The sequence below is a fragment of the Eretmochelys imbricata genome, chromosome 7 (assembly GCF_965152235.1).
Source record: "Eretmochelys imbricata isolate rEreImb1 chromosome 7, rEreImb1.hap1, whole genome shotgun sequence".
Taxonomy (NCBI): domain Eukaryota; kingdom Metazoa; phylum Chordata; order Testudines; family Cheloniidae; genus Eretmochelys; species Eretmochelys imbricata.
This window is the reverse complement of record NC_135578.1, coordinates 124,986,983-125,004,614: the sequence shown is the minus strand read 5'-3', so window position 1 is coordinate 125,004,614 and position 17,632 is coordinate 124,986,983. Positions and strand designations below refer to the sequence as shown.

General features: G+C 71.9%; 1 protein-coding gene across 1 annotated transcript; it reads left to right on the top strand.

The window, feature by feature from the left end:
- The first annotated feature begins 4,131 nt into the window (after positions 1-4,131).
- Positions 4,132-16,863, top strand: LOXL4 (lysyl oxidase like 4). The gene is made up of 15 exons (XM_077823363.1): positions 4,132-4,247; positions 7,196-7,481; positions 8,054-8,226; positions 8,738-8,943; positions 9,293-9,331; positions 9,517-9,733; positions 10,265-10,448; positions 11,135-11,289; positions 12,926-13,093; positions 13,359-13,521; positions 13,809-14,052; positions 14,578-14,693; positions 15,364-15,500; positions 15,851-15,962; positions 16,234-16,863. Exons 1-15 carry the CDS (start codon positions 4,242-4,244, stop codon positions 16,302-16,304), a joined length of 2,277 nt encoding a protein of 758 aa, XP_077679489.1. The 5' UTR covers positions 4,132-4,241; the 3' UTR covers positions 16,305-16,863.
- Positions 16,864-17,632: the final 769 nt, after the last annotated feature.

The following is a 17,632-nucleotide window of genomic DNA, read 5'->3' as shown; positions in this document are numbered from 1 at the left end:
ACCATCCCGTTCCCCCTGCCCTGTGCCCCCTGCCTGGTGCCCCCGCCCGGTGCCAGGCCGGCCACAGTCACACGGGGGGGCTCCGCAACCATCCTGTTCCCTCTGCTCTGTGCCCCCTGCCCTGTGCCCCCTGCCCGGTGCCCCCACCCGGTGCCCCCGCCCGGTGCCAGGCCGGCCACAGTCACACGGGGGGGGATCCGCGACCATCCTGTTCCCTCTGCCCTGTGCCCCCTGCCCGGTGCCCCCACCCGGTGCCCCCGCCCGGTGCCAGGCCGGCCACAGTCACACGGGGGGGGATCCGCGACCATCCTGTTCCCTCTGCCCTGTGCCCCCTGCCCTGTGCCCCCTGCCCGGTGCCAGACCGGCCGCAGTCACACGGGGGGGCTCTGCGACCATCCTGTTCCCTCTGCTCTGTGCCCCCTGCCTGGTGCCCCCGCCCGGTGCCAGGCCGGCCGCAGTCACACGGAGGGGGGGGGGTCCGCGACCATCCCGTTCCCCCTGCCCTGTGCCCCCTGCTTGGTGCCCCCGCCCGGTGCCAGACCGGCCGCAGTCACACGGAGGGGGGGGGTCCACGACCATCCCGTTCCCCCTGCCCTGTGCCCCCTGCCTGGTGCCCCCGCCCGGTGCCAGGCCGGCCACAGTCACACGGGGAGGGTCCACGACCATCCCGTTCCCCCTGCCCTGTGCCCCCTGCCTGGTGCCCCCCGCCCGGTGCCAGGCCGGCCACAGTCACACGGGGGGGCTCCGCAACCATCCTGTTCCCTCTGCTCTGTGCCCCCTGCCCTGTGCCCCCTGCCCGGTGCCCCCACCCGGTGCCCCCGCCCGGTGCCAGGCCGGCCACAGTCACACGGGGGGGGGTGGTCCGCGACCATCCTGTTCCCTCTGCTCTGTGCCCCCACCCGGTGCCAGGCCGGCCGCAGTCACACGGGGGGGGCTCCATAACCATCCCGTTCCCCCTGCCCGGTGCCCCCGCCCGGTGCCAGGCCGGCCGCAGTCACACTCCCAGAGGCCCCATTCCCAGAGCCTCCCACAGCCCCAGTGCTGGCAGGAGGAGCCGGGCACTCAGCCGTGCTGAGAATAATGCCCAGCAAACGGCCGGGCATTCTGGGAGGTGCTGGGCTCAGCCCCTGGCACTGGGGTGATCTGTGCGGCGCCCGCCCCTGGTCTGGGCCTGCCTGAAGGGGGCACCCTAGCCGAGGCTCGTCAGGGTGCCCAGAGCAGCAGCCCCGGTGCTAACGGGCCAGAACAGGGGCTCATGGCGGCAGAGCCTGGATCCTGGTGCCCGGCCCCTGCCTGCCCCTCCTGGGAGCCCGAGGCAGAGCGCTGGGCACGGCTGCCCTGGGCAGCCAAGGAACAAGGCAGCTCTAGATGGTGCAGGTGGATTGTGGATCACACCCCATCTTCCCCCCTGCCCTGCCCCTGGGGGGTGCTTTGCCTCGCAGGGCTGCTCTGAGCCATGATTCACCAGCCCACGAGGTGGGGGGGGCCCAGACACCCCCCTGAGCCCCTGCCACTGACCCCCACCCCCCATGGGCAGGTCCCCTGGTGCACTTCGGCTGCTGTTCACTGGTTCCTGAAGCCGTGCTCGGGGCCACCGGGTGCAGAGGGTCCCTGGGCCAGCATTTGCCCCGGGCTGGAGGGTCCCAGCTACCTGCTCAGGGTCATAGATCCAGCTGTGCCCCCCGGTGCCAGCCACATCCCCGCCTGCAGGGCTGGAGCAGAGTCCCACTCCCTGGCTGCCCCTCCAACCCCCCCACTGGCCCCCCAGGGCCGGCCTTGGTGTGAGTGTGTCTAGCTCCGGGCTGACCCCTGGCACAGCTCACCCCCAGCCTGCCCGCTCATGGCAACGAGCAGGGTGTGTCCTCACCCATGAGCCGAGCCCTCCCAGCCAGCGCCCCGCACGCTGCCCGGTCCCTGAAGATTACAGGGCTCAGTGCCTTGCCCAGCCCTCTTCCTCCCCGGGGACATGGCTGGATTGAGCGCCCAGCCCGCCCCCCACCGCCCGAAATAAAACAGCTCCAGACCCAGCTGCACCTGAGCTGCTGAATCAATATTGACTGGCTAAGAATAGCCCCTGCGCTCTCCGGGTGCCTTCAGCGCTTCCTGCCAGCCCCGTGCACGGGGCTGCACGGCCTGTATCTGGGCCCCACAGCCCCTCCCTCCCGGCCCCGCCAGCCAGCCAGCAATGCTGTCGCTGTGGTGTGGGAGTTTTCCTTTTTAGTCCAGTGTTGCCCGCGTAGCTCTCTGTGCAGGCTGCCAGCCCCCCACGGTAACAGCCCCCCCTTGGAACGTGTCCGTGGGGAGGCCTTGCCACCCCAGGTCCTGGAGCTTCGCTGGAGTGAGGAAACCCCAGCCAGCCATGGGCTCTGTCCCATTGGCACAGGGGGCTGCCAACAGCCCGAGCCAGTGGTACAGCTAGGTGAGAACCCAGGAGTCCTGCCTAACTCCCCCCTGCCCACAAAAAAAATACACTAGACCCCTCTCCCCTCCCAGAGCCAGGGAGAGAACCCAGGAGTCCTGTCCCCCACCCCCACCCCCAACAAACTAGACTCCTCTCCCCTCCCAGAGCCAAGGAGAGAACCCAGGAGTCCTGGATCCCAGCCCTCCCCCTGCAATCTACTAGCCCCCACTCTCGTCCCAGAGCCAGGTACAGCGGAGTTCTCTAGAGCCCTCTTACACCCCTCCCGCTGCTGAGCTGCCCTTGCCGAAATCTCCTTTGGCTCCGGGCAGCTGCCCTGCAGCCCCCTTCCCCATCCCCAAATGCCCCAGCTTTGCCACTTGGCTGGCAGCTCTGGGTCCCGTGATGGGGGGCTCCCCCTGCCCCCGCTCTGGGTGATGACTGTGGCTCTCCTGGCCCAGCCTGGCCCTGTCTGACTCACATCCCCTCACGTGTCACCACCCACAGCTGGGCAAAGCGGGTACCAAGCACCCAGACTGGCCCCCCAGGGCACAGGGCAGATTATCCCCTGAGCAGCTGGCATCAGGCCTGTCCCCACCCCTGAACTGGGGAGCTCTGCAGCCCCCTGCCCAGCACATGCCAAGCACTCAGCCGGGCGCTGCCAGCTCTGCCCGTGGGCCCTGCACCCGCTGCCTGACCCCGGGGGTCTCGCTCTGCTGAATTAATGCAGCGCCCAGCCCAGGTGCCCCCTGGCCACCTTAGGCACCATAATCGGCTGCAGGGTGCAGCCCAATGCAAAGGGACAAATGCCCTCTGCCCCAATCATCAACCAGGTGAGTCTGCAGCCTGCGCCAGCTGAGGAGCCTTCGTCCAGCCCCTGGGCACCCAGCCCACACCCCTCCACCCTGCCCTCCAGCAGTGACACTGGGCAGCCCCCTGCCCCAAACCAGCTCCTGCCCCGGCCCTGAGGCAACCCCCCAAGAGCAGCACTGAGGGCCCCTGCCCTGACCCGAACCGACCCCTAGCAGCCAAGCACCTCCTGTGAGCCAGACTGGAGGTACGTGGGGGCTCCCTGGGCCTGGCCAGGCGCTGCCCCCTGGCTGCGGGTGCACGTCCCTGGGCCGGGGCAGGGGGGTTGTTTAATTGCACTCTCCAGCCGGGGCTGGGTGGGCACAGAGCTCCCTGGTCACCCATAAATCACAGGTGTCACGGCCTGGGCCCAGAGCGCGATTGGCAGCCCAAGGCCAGGGAGCCGGGGTCCCCGACCCATGACTGCCCGGCTCTGCTCCAGCGTCCTGCCCCAGCTGTGCGGGCTCTGGCCCCGCCTGCAGGTAACGCTCTGGGGCTGGCTGGAGGCTGTGTACATCCAGTGCCATAGCCCCGGCGGGGGACCCCATGCAGCGGGGACCGGGGCCAGTGGTTCCCTGGGCAGGGGCAGTGTGGAGAGCCCTGGGAGCCCCGGGCACTGGGCATACTGTGCAGGAGGCTTTGCAGGTCTTTCCTCTCTGCTGGGAGTCAGTGGGCACCCCGGGCCGCTTGCTCCCCGTACAGGGCTTGGAGCTGGGGGAGCGGGGGGAGACGACTGCTGCCCCCGCCCCCCCGCGGATGTGGTGATGAGCTCACAGGCTATTCCAGGCCCTGTGGTTCCTGGCTCCTCCCGACGGGAACCTGCTCCTTAAACGCCAAATAAACAGTCCGTGGCCACTGGCACACCCCTGCAAGGGACAGCTGGGGGAACGCAGCTTCCTGTTTATCCCCGTCCCAGCGCGTGGGCACCGCAGCTCCGGGGGGGCGGCTCAAGCAGCGGCCCTTGGGCACCAGAGATGCCATCCCAACACCTGCTATGGCAGTGAGAGCCGCTGGGGACAGATTCAGGGGTACAGCAGTCAGGGGAGACCCAGGCTGGGGGTAGCAGGGGGCTGTGGGTCAGGCTTGAGTGGCACTGGCAGAGTTGTGGGGACCTCAGGGCTGGGACAGCAGGGGCTGCGGGTCGGGGCTGAGGGGCCCTGGCAGGGCAGAGCCGGGGGGACCCCATGGCTGGGACAGCAGGGGGCTGTGGGTCGGGGCTGAGGGGCCCTGGCAGGGCAGAGTGGGGGGACCCCATGGCTGGGACAGTGGGGGCTGCGGGTCGGGGTTGAGGGGCCCTGGCAGGGCAGAGCGGGGGGACCCCATGGCTGGGACAGCAGGGGGCTGCGGGTCGGGGCTGAGGAGCCCTGGCAGGGCAGAGCGGGGGGGACCCCATGGCTGGGACAGCAGGGGGCTGCGGGTCGGGGTTGAGGGGCCCTGGCAGGGCAGAGCAGGGGGAACCCATGGCTGGGACAGCGGGGGGCTGCGGGTTTGGGCTGAGGGGCCCTGGCAGGGCAGAGTGGGGGGACCCCATGGCTGGGACAGCAGGGGGCTGCGGGTCGGGGTTGAGGGGCCCTGGCAGGGCAGAGCGGGGGGAACCCATGGCTGGGACAGCAGGGGGCTGCGGGTCGGGGCTGAGGGGCCCTGGCAGGGCTGATGGAGGGCCAGAGTAACAGCACAAAGGTGGCCTGGGGCGAGAGCCCTGCCCACCCCCACCCTGGTAGGGGTCGGGTCACCCCCTGTCTCGGTTGCTCAGAGCAGGGCTGGCAGGGGTCCCGGATGCCAATGCCAGCCAGTGACCAGTCTGGCCCCCGGGTCAGTGAGGAGAGCCCAGAGCCGGCTGCGTGACATGGGGCTCTCCCAGCGGGGCTGGCTCCGGGCACCGGGCCCCTGGCGGGTGGCTCATTCGGGCCCAGAGGGTTTCTAACTTCAGCAAATTGCTCCTTTCTGGGCGTGCCCATGAACTCCCAGCCGGGAGGCCCAGGAGCTGGGCCCAGGTAGGGGGCTGGGGGTTCAGCCCAGGCAGGAGGTTTTGAGGAGGGAGTCCTGTTCAGTGGGCAGGTGGGTGGCTGGGGGTAGGGTGACCAGATGTCCCGATTTTTGAGTCTTTTTCTTATATAGGCTCCTATTACCCCCCACTCCCTTCCCGATTTTTCACATTTGCTCTCTGGTCACACTAGCTGGGGGGCAGGTGGGGTCCCAGCCCAGGGCATCCCAGCAAGGTCAGGGACCAGGTGGGGGCTGGGGAGGCCCGGCAGGGGGCCCAGCGGGGGGCAAAGGGCCAGATGGGGGGGACAGGTGGGGGTCGGGGGGCCCCCAGCGCATCGGGGGGCAGGCGGGGGCCCGGCGGGGGGCAGGCGACCCGATGGGGGGACAGGCGGGGGTCGGGGGGCAGGTGGAGACGAGGGGCGCCGGGAATCAGGGGGCAGGCGGGGGCCCAGCGGGGGGCAGGCGGCCCGATGGGGGGACAGGCGGGGGTCGGGGGGCCCCAGCGCATCGGGAGGCAGGCGGGGGCCCGGCGGGGGGGCAGGTGGGGACCAGGGGCGCCGGGAATCAGGGGGCAGGCGGGGGCCCGGCGGGGGGGCAGGTGGGGACCAGGGGCGCCGGGGGGCCCGGCGGGGGCCCGGCGGGGGGCAGGCGACCCGATGGGGGGACAGGCGGGGGTCGGGGGGCCCCAGCGCATCGGGAGGCAGGCGGGGGCCCGGCGGGGGGGAAGGTGGGGACCAGGGGCGCCGGGAATCAGGGGGCAGGCGGGGGCCCGGCGGGGGGGCAGGTGGGGACCAGGGGCGCCGGGGGGCCCGGCGGGGGGCAGGCGCGGCTCGGGGGGTGGGGCGCGGGGACCCGCTGGCTCTGCGCCCGCCGGTGCGGAACCTGCTGGCGCGGAGCCTCCCCGGGGCCGGGCTCAGGCGGGGGCTGCCCGGAGCGGGGCCAGGGCGGCTGCCGGGATAAAAGGCCGGGCGGGCCGGGCCCCAGCAGCTCGTCAGTCCCCTCGGTCCTGCCTGGCCCGGCCCGGCCCGCGCGGTGAGTGGCGGGGAGCGCCGGGATCGGGGCCCTGGTGCCGGGCGCTGTGCACAGGGGCTGTTGGAGGGCACAGGGTGGATGGGGGGCTGTTGGGGGGCATTGGGGGCACACGGGGGATGTGGGGCTGTTGGGGGGCACAGGGTGGGGGGATGTGGGAGCCTTGGGGGGTCGCAGGTACAGGATTTGGGGCTGTTGGGGGGACACCCGGTAGGGGGATATGGGCGGCAGGGGGGGGGATGTGGGGGCCAAGGGGGCACAGGGCGGGTGGGAGGATGTGGGGGATTTGTAGGCAGGAGGTTGTGGGGGGCACAGGACGCGTGGGGGGGTCAGGCTGGGAGTGGCAAGGGCTCTGCCCGGGGGCGCCGGGAGCAGTTCGGGGGGCAGCAGCCCTGTCACCTTATCGCTGGTTACAGTGGGGGAGGTGTCGGTGCTGGGCCAGGCAGCCCCCCAGCGACTGGGGGAGACGGGCTCTGGGGGAGACGGGCGTGACACCTGCGGGGGTCTGAGCTGGGTCGCGCTGGGCTGGGCATGGGCAGCGCCGGCTCCCATCGGCCGCTCCTTGGATCTTTGCCAGCAGCTACCTGGGCTGTTGATTTCCGGGACCCTCGCTCCCCCGGTCCTCCAGCGCACCAGGGCTTCGCGCTCGTGGGGTCCCTGCCCGCGCGTGGGGTCCAGCCAGCTCGGGGTGGGTGTCCGGCTGTGACGGTTGCAGGGTGAGGTGGGACCAGCCCTGCTCTCTGGCACCCGGGGGCTGCGTGTGTCCACGGCCCCTGGGGAGCAGGGCGAGACTTGCAGCCACACCCCTAGAGGGGAAAGGCCCCATCCCAAACCCTGCCCCCGAGCCAGTCTGTCCCCCTGGAATCAGTGGGATGGGGCGCCCCTGGGGACCCCTGCCAGGCCCGGACCCCTGCCATGCCACGCTGTTTCTAGGAGTCTGTCTGGGGAGGATCAGTGATGCTGGCTGGACCCATCCCCACCCTGCTCCTGCTGTGCCTGGCGACCCCCAGCTGGCAGCAGCCCCCACAGGTTCAGGTGCGGCTGGTGGGGGCCAGGAGCCAGGCAGGCGAGGGGCGGCTGGAGGTGCTGTACGATGGGCAGTGGGGGACCGTGTGTGACGACGACTTCGACATCCACGTGGCCAGCGTGGCCTGCAGGGAGCTGGGCTTTGAGTCGGCCGTGACATGGGCTCACAGCGCCAAGTATGGCCGAGGGGAAGGTAAGGCTGCGCCCCCCTGCTCACAGGGCAGCTGGGGCATGGCTCCCAGGCATACCCCCAGCCCATGCAGGGCGCCGGCTACCCCAGAATGGAGTGCGGGCTCCTGTGGGTGGAGATATGGGGATGAGAGCCCCCCAGCTGCAGAACTCTCCCCTCCCCAAGGCCTAGTGCTGGCTGTGGGGCAGCTCCCAGCGACTCCAGCCCTGGCCTGTCCCAGCAGGGGGTGCTGTGGGGGCAGGGCATTGGTTGTGGGGGGAGGTGCTGGCTACTCCCAGCAGGGGGCGCTGTGGGAGCCGGGGGGGGGGGGTGATGTGGTCAGAAGCACAGCCCCTGAGCTCTCCCAGGGGGTGGGGTGTCTGCTAGTAATTTGGGGCATCCCATTTGGTACCCCATGGTCAGTGAGCCCCCTGCAGCCCCACCCCGATGTTTTTGGGAGCGGGGGCTGCTGGCATGGGGCCCTGTTGCTGAGCCCATGGAGGGAGGGGGGTGTCCCAGCCCAGGCCCCTTCCAGGCCCCGGGGGTGCCAGAGCTCCTGGCCCGGGCCCGTCACTGACCCGCCCCTGCTGCGTCAGGCCCGGTCTGGCTGGACAACGTGCAGTGTGCCGGCACCGAGGGCTCCCTGGCCGAGTGCGACTCCAACGGCTGGGGCGTGAGTGACTGCCACCACGGAGAGGACGCCGGCGTCGTGTGCTCGGGCCGGCACCCGCCTGGTGCCCCTGCCCCGGGCCCAGCCGCCGGCCTGCAGGTGAGCGGGGACCGGGCTCATGGGGTCCTGGGGCTGGCTGGGGCGCTTCCCACCTGGGGCTCCTGCTGCCGGTCGCCCTGCCCTAGTGGAACAGCGCCCGCTGCAGCCGGCAGGGAAGGGCCTTCGCTCCGCAGCGCAGGGCCAGGGGATCCCTGGTTTGCCGGGCCAGGAGCTTCAGCTAGTCTGACCCATGTAACAGGCCCGAGCCCCTCCCCCAGGAGCCACGGCCCAGGGGTGCAAAGCAGGAGTGCTGGGGGAGGACAGCCCAGGCGCATGGGGGCAGATCCCTGCTGTGAGTCCAGCCTTCAGCTCCCCCTCCCGGCTCCCTCCTATCCCGCCCCAGGCCTTCCCCCACAGCTCTGCTGGTGCCCCTTGCTCCCGACCCGCAGCCCTGGGCATCCTCCCGCCACCCCTCCATGCGCTGCCCTGCCCAGCTTCCCCCAGTCCCGAGTGCCCCAGGGGCTGCCCATGTTTCCTGGGCCCATCTCACCCGGCATCTGGCCTGGGGCAGGGAACGAAGCTGGAGGAGGTGCGGCTCAAGCCCGTCCTGGCCTGGGCTAAGCTGAGCGTGCCCATCAGCGAGGGCGTGGTGGAGGTGAAGCACGAGGGGCGCTGGAGGCAGGTGTGCGACGCCGGCTGGACCAGGAACAGCAGCCGCGTGGTGTGCGGGATGCTGGGTTTCCCCCGGGAGAAGCGGCTCAACACCGGCTTGTACAGGTAGTGCCGGGCGCCGCGGGCGGGTGCAGAGCGGGGCGGGGGGGTCCTGCGGTCAGGGTCGCGTGGCTGGCTGGGGGGTGTCCGGGCAGGTCCCCTCGCAATGGTCTGAGGTGCTTCGACGAGATGGCACGGGAGGGGTCCAAGGTCACAGAAGTTGAGTGTTGCACACGCATGTGCATTGGTGCGAGGGGTGGGTCACAGGCTCCCTGGGGTGTGAAGTCCTGGATCCAAGGATGAGGCGGAAGACATGCAGACCCCTGGGGGGGCGCAGGGGTGGGGGGCGGAGGGCACGGCGACCCCTGGGGGGGCTGCCCACGGCCCTGCTGACCAGCCCTTTTGAACCCTGCAGGAAGCTCTGGAACCTGCAGTTGAAGGATCCCAAGTCGAGGTACGGACTCGTCCCTGCCTGAGCGCTCCCGTCTGGGGCCGACCCGCCGGGTGCCAGGCTTCCCACAGGGTGCGCCCGTCCCAGGGGGCGGCTGCACCTCGCTAGGGGTGCCCCTAGAGCCGGGTGCTGTTAGCGCCGGCCGGGCAGGACCTGGCGTGGGCTGACCTGACCCCCCTGGTTTGCAGCCTGAGGACCCTGAGCCGGAAGAACGCGTTCTGGATCCACCGGGTCAGCTGCCTGGGCACGGAGCCCCACCTGTCCCACTGCCCGGTGCAGGTGTCCCCTGCCAGCCGGCTCCAGCCCGCCTGCCCCCGCGGCATGCACGCCGTCGTCAGCTGCGTCCCGGGCGCCGAGTTCCAGAAAGCCAAGGCCAGGCCGTTCCGCCAGGGCCGGCGCGCAGAGGTGAGCCCTACCAGAGCCACGGCCCCGGGTCTGGGGGACACGGGGGGAGACCCCATGAGAGACCCCGGCCCCGAGGGAATGGGCCACAGCACGGCGTGGGCCGGGGGTGGGAAAACGGTTCCCCTTGGGACTGACGTCAGCAGCACAAACCGAGCAACGGTTCCGGAGGGGGAGCGAGGCCACACGCCGGCTGAGGGGTGGGGGGACTCCTGGCTGCTCTTGTCCCAGCAGGGGGCGCTGTGGGGGGCAGGGGAGGAGCTGGCTGTAGGGGGAGCTCCCGCTACTCCAGCCCTGTCCTGTCCCAGCAGGGGGTGCTGGGGGGACACAGGGGGCAGGGTGTTGGGTGGGGTGGGGGCTCCCGGCTGCTCCAGTCCCAGCCTGTACCAGCAGGGGGCGCTGTGGGGAGCGGGGCAGGAGCTGGCTGTGGGGGGCCCTGGCTACAGGCCGGACCCCAGCTCTCTACCCCAGCCATTCCCGGAGGGGGGTGCACGAACACATTTGGCCCCTCCTAACCCCCCCCCGCTCTCGCAGGGGCCCCAGGTGCGTCTCCGGGCTGGCGCCCAGGTGGGCGAGGGCCGGGTGGAGGTGCTGCACCGTGGCCACTGGGGCACCGTGTGCGACGAAAAGTGGAACCTGCTCGCAGCCAGCGTGGTGTGTCGGCAGCTGGGCTACGGGACGGCCAGGCAGGCCCTGGCAGGGGCCCAGCTGGGCCAGGGTGAGCGGCTGGAAGGAGCCAGCGCGTGGGGAGCCGCGGTGATGGAGACCTGGGGGGCCGGACCCCGGGTGCCGTGCTGGGGTGCTGGGGCCCCGCTCCCATGTGCCTGTGTCCCGGGAGCAGTTAGGGGGGTGTAGCGGATGAGCCACTGAGGGTGAGCTCTGGGGTGGCATGGGGGGTCCCTCTGCAAAGGGTTTGGGGGTGTCCAGGTCTGGGCTCCCCAGTGGCAAAGGGCCCTGGGATGGAGCAGAACCGGCAGGGAGAGCCTGGAGCTTCGGGCTGGGCAGCGTCTGGGAGGGAGAGCGGCCGGATCCCGGCGTGAGGCCTTCGGGAGCCGGGCACACCAGGGACCGGCAGCCAGGCCCGGTCCAGTCCCCAATGTGCCGGGCGGCTGGGGAGCCCCAGGACAAGCTCCCGGGGAGGGGGGATTCCCCAGCTCTCCATGGCTCAGCCCCTGAGGCCTGTCTGGGGCTGCGGGGCTCTGGCCTGTGCTCTGCAGGAGGCCAGGCTGGAGGGTCTAAGGGGCCATTCTGGCCTCCCACCCTCCCGAGGGGGGCGGGAGCTGCCCTGTGCAGGGAGCCCCTTGGGCGGCGCCGGGGCAGGGCTGCACCGGAGCAGCCTGGGCGCGGGGATGGGGTCCCTGCAGGCCCCGGGGGAGTCAGGCTGACGCTGGGCTCTGGCTCCAGGCCTGGGCCCCATCCACATGACCGAGGTGCAGTGCACGGGCTCCGAGCACTCCCTACACGAGTGCCGCTTCCAGGAGGCAGCGCAGAGCGGCTGCCGGCATGAGGCCGACGCTGCCGTCCGGTGCAACGTGCCCCGCATGGACTACCAGAGCCAGGTGAGCCCCGCGGCCCCGGGGGCTGTCAGTCATGCTGGCGGTGCCGGGGTGTGGGGCGCATAGCTAGGGAGGGGGCAGTCTGGCGCCATCTAGAAGCGGGTAGCCTGGGGTGGGGTAGGTGCCATGGGGTACAGTGGGGCAGGGAGGCCTGCGGGAGTGGGCACTGGGGGGTGCTGGGAGGTCTTGGGGAGTGGGTGCCATGGGGCACTTCTGGGGGAGTGGGTGCTGGGGGGTGCTGGGAGGTCTTGGGGAGTGGGTGCTGTGGGGCACTTCTGGGGGAGTGGGTGCTGGGGGGTGCTGTGGGGAGCTCAGGGGCCTGGGGGAGTGGGCACTGGGGGGTGCTGGGAGGTCTTGGGGAGTGGGTGCCGTGGGGCACTTCTGGGGGAGTGGGTGCTGGGGGGTGCTGTGGGGCACTCAGGGGCCTGGGGGAGTGGGCACTGGGGGGTGCTGGGAGATCTTGGGGAGTGGGTGCCGTGGGGCACTTCTGGGGGAGTGGGCACTGGGGGGTGCTGGGAGGTCTTGGGGAGTGGGTGCCGTGGGGCACTTCTGGGGGAGTGGGTGCTGGGGGGTGCTGTGGGGCACTCAGGGGCCTGGGGGAGTGGGCACTGGGGGGTGCTGGGAGGTCTTGGGGAGTGAGTGCCGTGGGGCACTTCTGGGGGAGTGGGTGCTGGGGGGTGCTGGGGGGCGCTCAGGGGCCTGGGGGAGTGGGCACTGGGGGGTGCTGGGAGATCTTGGGGAGTGGGTGCCGTGGGGCACTTCTGGGGGAGTGGGTGCTGGGGGGTGCTGTGGGGCACTCAGGGGCCTGGGGGAGTGGGCACTGGGGGGTGCTGGGAGGTCTTGGGGAGTGAGTGCCGTGGGGCACTTCTGGGGGAGTGGGTGCTGGGGGGTGCTGTGGGGCACTCAGGGGCCTGGGGGAGTGGGCACTGGGGGGTGCTGGGAGGTCTTGGGGAGTGAGTGCCGTGGGGCACTTCTGGGGGAGTGGGTGCTGGGGGGTGCTGTGGGGCACTCAGGGGCCTGGGGGAGTGGGCACTGGGGGGTGCTGGGAGGTCTTGGGGAGTGGGTGCCGTGGGGCACTTCTGGGGGAGTGGGTGCTGGGGGGTGCTGCGGGGCACTCAGGGGCCTGGGGGAGTGGGCACTGGGGGGTGCTGGGAGATCTTGGGGAGTGAGTGCCGTGGGGCACTTCTGGGGGAGTGGGTGGTGGGGGGTGCTGTGGGGAGCTCAGGGGCCTGCGGGAGTGGGCACTGGGGGGTGCTGGGAGATCTTGGGGAGTGAGTGCCGTGGGGCACTTCTGGGGGAGTGGGTGGTGGGGGGTGCTGTGGGGAGCTCAGGGGCCTGCGGGAGTGGGCACTGGGGGGTGCTGGGAGGTCTTGGGGAGTGGGTGCCGTGGGGCACTTCTGGGGGAGTGGGTGCCGGGGGTGCTGGGGGACACTGCAGGAGGAGAGGTTGGCACAGGGAACCATGGGGAGGATGCCACAGGCTGAAGGAGGTGGTGAATGACATGGAGGGAGACATGGGGTGGGGCGGGCAGCCGGTGTGGGGGCCCCCAGGTGCCCCAGCTGGGGTGGGGGTCTCCAGCCCTCCAGTGGCTCTCCCCGGGCTGGGGCAGGAGCTGGCAGCTAACCCCTGCTCTGCCCAGGTGCGCCTGGTGGGGGGCCGCAGCCCCGAGGAGGGTGTGGTGGAGGTGCTGGTGCCGGTGGGGGGCGCCCTGAAGTGGGGCTCCGTGTGTGGTGAACGGTGGGGGCTGAACGAGGCCATGGTGGTCTGCAGACAGCTGGGGCTGGGCTTCGCCAGCCATGCCCTCCAGGTGAGTCCCAGAGCCGGGGGAGGGGCTGTGCCCAGGCTGGGGGGGATGCATGGGGGAGCCCTGTGCCCTGGTGGCAGGGGACGTTGTGGGGGGGGGAGGTGGGGAGGGGCAGGGCAGGACCCCAGGTGCTGTGGTGTCGAGGGGCAGGATGGGGAGGGCGCGGGCATCAACGGTGGGGATGGGGGGGCCCTGGCCTTGAGGGGATGGGGGGCCCTGGGCCCTTGTGTCCCCGCTGAGCACTGGGGCGTCTCTCTCCCCCCCCCAGGAGACCTGGTACTGGCAGGGCAGCCCGGAGGCGGGCGAGGTGGTGGTGAGCGGCGTGCGCTGCACGGGCTCTGAGCTCAGCATCCAGCAATGCCAGCGCCATGGCCCCGTGCACTGCCCGGCTGGCGGTGGGCGCTTCTCTGCCGGGGTCAGCTGCACCGAGAGTGAGTGGCGGGCCTGCCCGCCTGGGTGGGCGGGGGCAGCAGGTGTCGCGTCCCCAGGGCGGGGGTGGGACTGGGGATTTCCTCGGCGGTCAGCCCCCTCGATCTCACCCCGCCGAGCCGGGCCAGCCCTCGGTTGCCCGCGGCCGCCGGCGGGGGCGGGTGTCTGCAGCTGGGCCGCAGGGGCTGGGCGGGTAACGCCCCGGCTCTGCACCTGCCGGGGCCGGGGGGCCTGCACGGCCCCGTGTCCCAGGGGAAGCCAGGCCAGCCTGACCCCGCGGGTCCTGCAGCCGCCCCGGACCTGGTGCTGGACGCGCAGCTGGTGCAGGAGACGGGCTACCTGGAGGAGCGGCCGCTCGCCATGCTGTCCTGCGCCCACGAGGAGCGCTGCCTCTCGCACTCGGCCGACCACGCCAGCTGGCCCCACGGGCACCGGCGTCTGCTGCGCTTCTCCTCCCGGATCCACAACCTGGGCCGAGCCGACTTCCGGCCCCACACCGGCCGCCACGCCTGGCTCTGGCATCAGTGCCACAGGTGAGCGCCCCCCGCGGGGCTGCACAGCCGGGCTCTGGGGCTGCCTGGGCCCCCAGGGATGCCAGCTCCCCACTGCAGCAGCTGCGGGCAGCACCCGGAGCTAGGGCTGCTGGCCGGGTGCCCTGGCAGGCCAGGAGAGGAACCAGAGCCAGCAGCAGGGCGCTGGGCCGTGCCCAGCGAGCCACTGCCCCAGAGCCCCACGCCCGGGCCCCACGTGGCCCCCGGCTGGCTGTCCCCTGCTCCCCGGCTGGCTCTGTGGTGCCGGCCCCGCCAGGTGTAAGGGGCAGCATCTGGGCCAGGACTGTCGTTATGGCTTCATGTGGACGCAGAGCTGCAATTCTGGGCCCAGCCCTCGGCCCCTGGCCCCCACCCCCGGCAGCTCCCTCCTCCCCCAAAACGCCCAGGGGCTTCACCCTCCGGCCTCCCCGTCCCACTCACCAAGCAGGGGAGACCGGGCCCGATGTCTGGGGGGGGCACTGCTCCCCCCCCCCTGTGCGCTCAGCTGCCCCCTCTCGTCCCCCACAGGCATTACCACAGCATGGAGGTTTTCACCCACTACGACCTGCTGACGCCCAACGGCTCCAGGGTGGCCGAAGGGCACAAGGCCAGCTTCTGCCTCGAGGACACCAGCTGCCCCCCAGGTGTGGGCCGGGCTCTCGGGAACCCCTCCTCAGCGCTCCCCACTGCCAGCCCTGCCCCGCTCCCCACAGCGCCCCCTGCTGGAAGCGCCCCCACAGGCAACGCCCTGCCCTGCCCCCCACAGCGCCCCCTGCTGGAAGCGCCCCCCACAGCCAGCGCCCTGCCCCGCCCCCCACAGCCAGCCCTGCCCTGCCCCGCCCCCCACAGCGCCCCCTGCTGGGAGCGCCCCCCACAGCCAGCGCCCTGCCCCGCCCCCCACAGCCAGCCCTGCCCCGCCCCCCACAGCGCCCCCTGCTGGAAGCGCCCCCCACAGCCAGCGCCCTGCCCCGCCCCCCACAGCCAGCCCTGCCCTGCCCCGCCCCCCACAGCGCCCCCTGCTGGGAGCGCCCCCCACAGCCAACGCCCTGCCGTGCCCCCCCCAGCACCCCCTGCTGGGAGCTCCCCCCCCACAGCCAGCACCCTGCCCCCCACAGCGCCCCCTGCTGGGAGCTCCCCCACAGCCAGCCCTGCCCTGCCCCCCTCAGCGCCCCCTGCTGGGAGCGCCCCCCACAGCCAGCAGCCCCGAAGGGAGAGCTCTCCGCTGCGTGGTGGGTGTGGGGGGGGAAGCGGGTGCTGGGGGTCTGGGGGAGGGGGGCTGCCTGAGTCCTCCTGTCCCCTCACCGTCTCCCCCAGGGCTGCAGCGGCGCTTTGCGTGTGCCAACTTCGGGGAGCAGGGGGTGAGCGCGGGGTGCTGGGACACCTACCGGCACGACATCGACTGCCAGTGGGTGGACATCAGCGACGTGGGGCCCGGCAGCTACGTCTTACAGGTAGGAGCCGCGTGCCCGGAGCCGGGGCCGGGGCCAAGGCCTGTCCGCGCTGCCCGCCCCCGGGCCGCGCCTCCCCCCAGCGCCCGCTCAGGGCCTGGCTGCGTCCTGGGAGCCGGCCAGGGCGGGAACCCGCCGGCCTGGGCCAGAGGCCAGAGGCCCGACGCCTGTGGCTGGGGGCAGCCGGGGAGGGGCCGGGGGCCCCGGTGTGAGGCTGGCCCAGCCCCCGTCCCTCTCCCACCAGCCCGGGCACCAGCTCTGCGCGCCTGGCCCTGCCCCCCCGCGGGCCCCCTGCCCCCCCGCGGGCCCCCTGCCCCGCCTCTCTCCTCCCTCCCCTCCCCTCTCCTGCCCAGGTGGTCGTGAACCCCCAGCACGAGGTGGCTGAGTCCGATTTCTCCAACAACGTGATGCGCTGCCGGTGCAGGTACGATGGGCACCGCGCCTGGCTGCACGGCTGCCACACAGGTGAGGGGGGCGGCAGGGTGGGGGGGCGGGGCCTACGGGGGGCAGCGGGGCAGGGCCCCGGGGGGGCGGGGCCGGCTGGGCCTAGGGGAGGCAGCTGGGGGGGCAGCCGGCCCAGCCCGGGGTAGCTGAGCCCCTCTGGCCCAGCTGGCAGCATACCCCGCGGGGGCGCGACCGGGGCACCAGGCCTCCAGGGCACAGGCCCTGTGCCCCTCCCCCGCTCAGCCAGGCAGGGGGGTGCAGGCCCCCCTCACCCGCCCCCCCCTCTCCCCAGGTGACCAATACGGCGCCGAGGCCGTCCGAGAGCTGGAGCAGCAGCAGCGCCTGGCCAGTAACCTCCTGTGACGCGTGGGGGGCGGAGCGGAGCCCTGGCGCCGGGGGAGCAGCCCGAAAGGGGGCGGCGTGGGGCTGAGCGCTGCCCCCTGCACAGCAGCCGCGGGGGGCGGGCTGGACACTGCCTCCCTCTGCTTGGGCCTTCCTGCCAGCCCCGGGGCTCCCCCCAGAGCACCCCCACAAGGGCCCTCTGGGCTGGGGGGCAGCTTCTCTCCTGGGCCGGTGCTGGGGTGGTACGCCAGGCCTGCCCCCCCAAATCCTGGTGGTTGTCCCCCTGGCCCCTGGCCCCCCGGCGCTGGGGCAGCCGCGACTGCACTCAGGGAGCCTTGGTATTTATTGGTGCTGGAGGGCGAATGGGGCTGGTGCTCGCCTAACGCCCGGGGGGCACCGCCGGAGCCAGCAGCCACCCACCACGGGGGCAGGCACCACGACTCACGCTCCAGCAGGAGCCTGCCTCCGCATCCCCTCCCAGGCCGACTACCTCAGCCGCCCCAGTGGCCAGCACAGCCCTGTGCCTGTGGGGCCCAGGCCCCCTCGTCTCAGGAGCGGCCGCGGGCCGACCACCACGTCTGCAAGCACTAGCGTGTCACTAATAAAAATTCTGTGCAAGTCAAAGGCTGGTGTCTGGATCCAGGGGGTGCTGGGATGGAGTGGAAACTGTCCCTACTATTTTGTGTGAAGAGCACGTGCGTGCCTCAGTTTCCCTGCGGTGGTGCCTGGTTAACAGGGTTGGGAGTGTTTGCTCTTTGCAGAGACCCAGAGCTAGAGGTGGGACTGTGCCCCAGCTGTGTGGGGCCCGGGCCTAGGAGAGAAGGGCCCAGCCATGTGATACCTAGCAACCCAGGGGCCCACCCTCTGCAGGAAGCCAGCCAGGTTCGACCAGCTGGAGACCAAAGGGCCAGGTGCCCAGTAGCCATGCATCTGGACGGGGACTCAAAGGGGGGATGGGAGCTCTGGGCCTGACCCAGCTGGAGAGCAAAGGGCTAGGGGGTGTCAGGGCGGGGCTGCTCAGGACTGCCCAGAGGATTCAGGGGGCCTAGGGGCTTCGGCGGTGGGGGTCCTTCTGCTTTGGGTATTCGGGGCACTTTGCCGAAGACCCCGAGTGGAAGAAGCGGCGGCGGGTCCTTCACTCCGGGTGTGTCTGGTGGCACTGAAAGACCCCCCCGCCCCCGAATTGCTGCAGAAAACTCATGTGGGGGCCCCTGTGGGGCCTGGGGAAAATTGCCCCACTTGGGCCCCCCCCCAGGCGGCCCTGGGGCTGCTGGAGGCAGAGGGAGAAGCTCTTCTGGGCTGGGCCTACAGAGGGGCCGCGAGCTCTGGGCTCTGGGCCGGACCCAGCT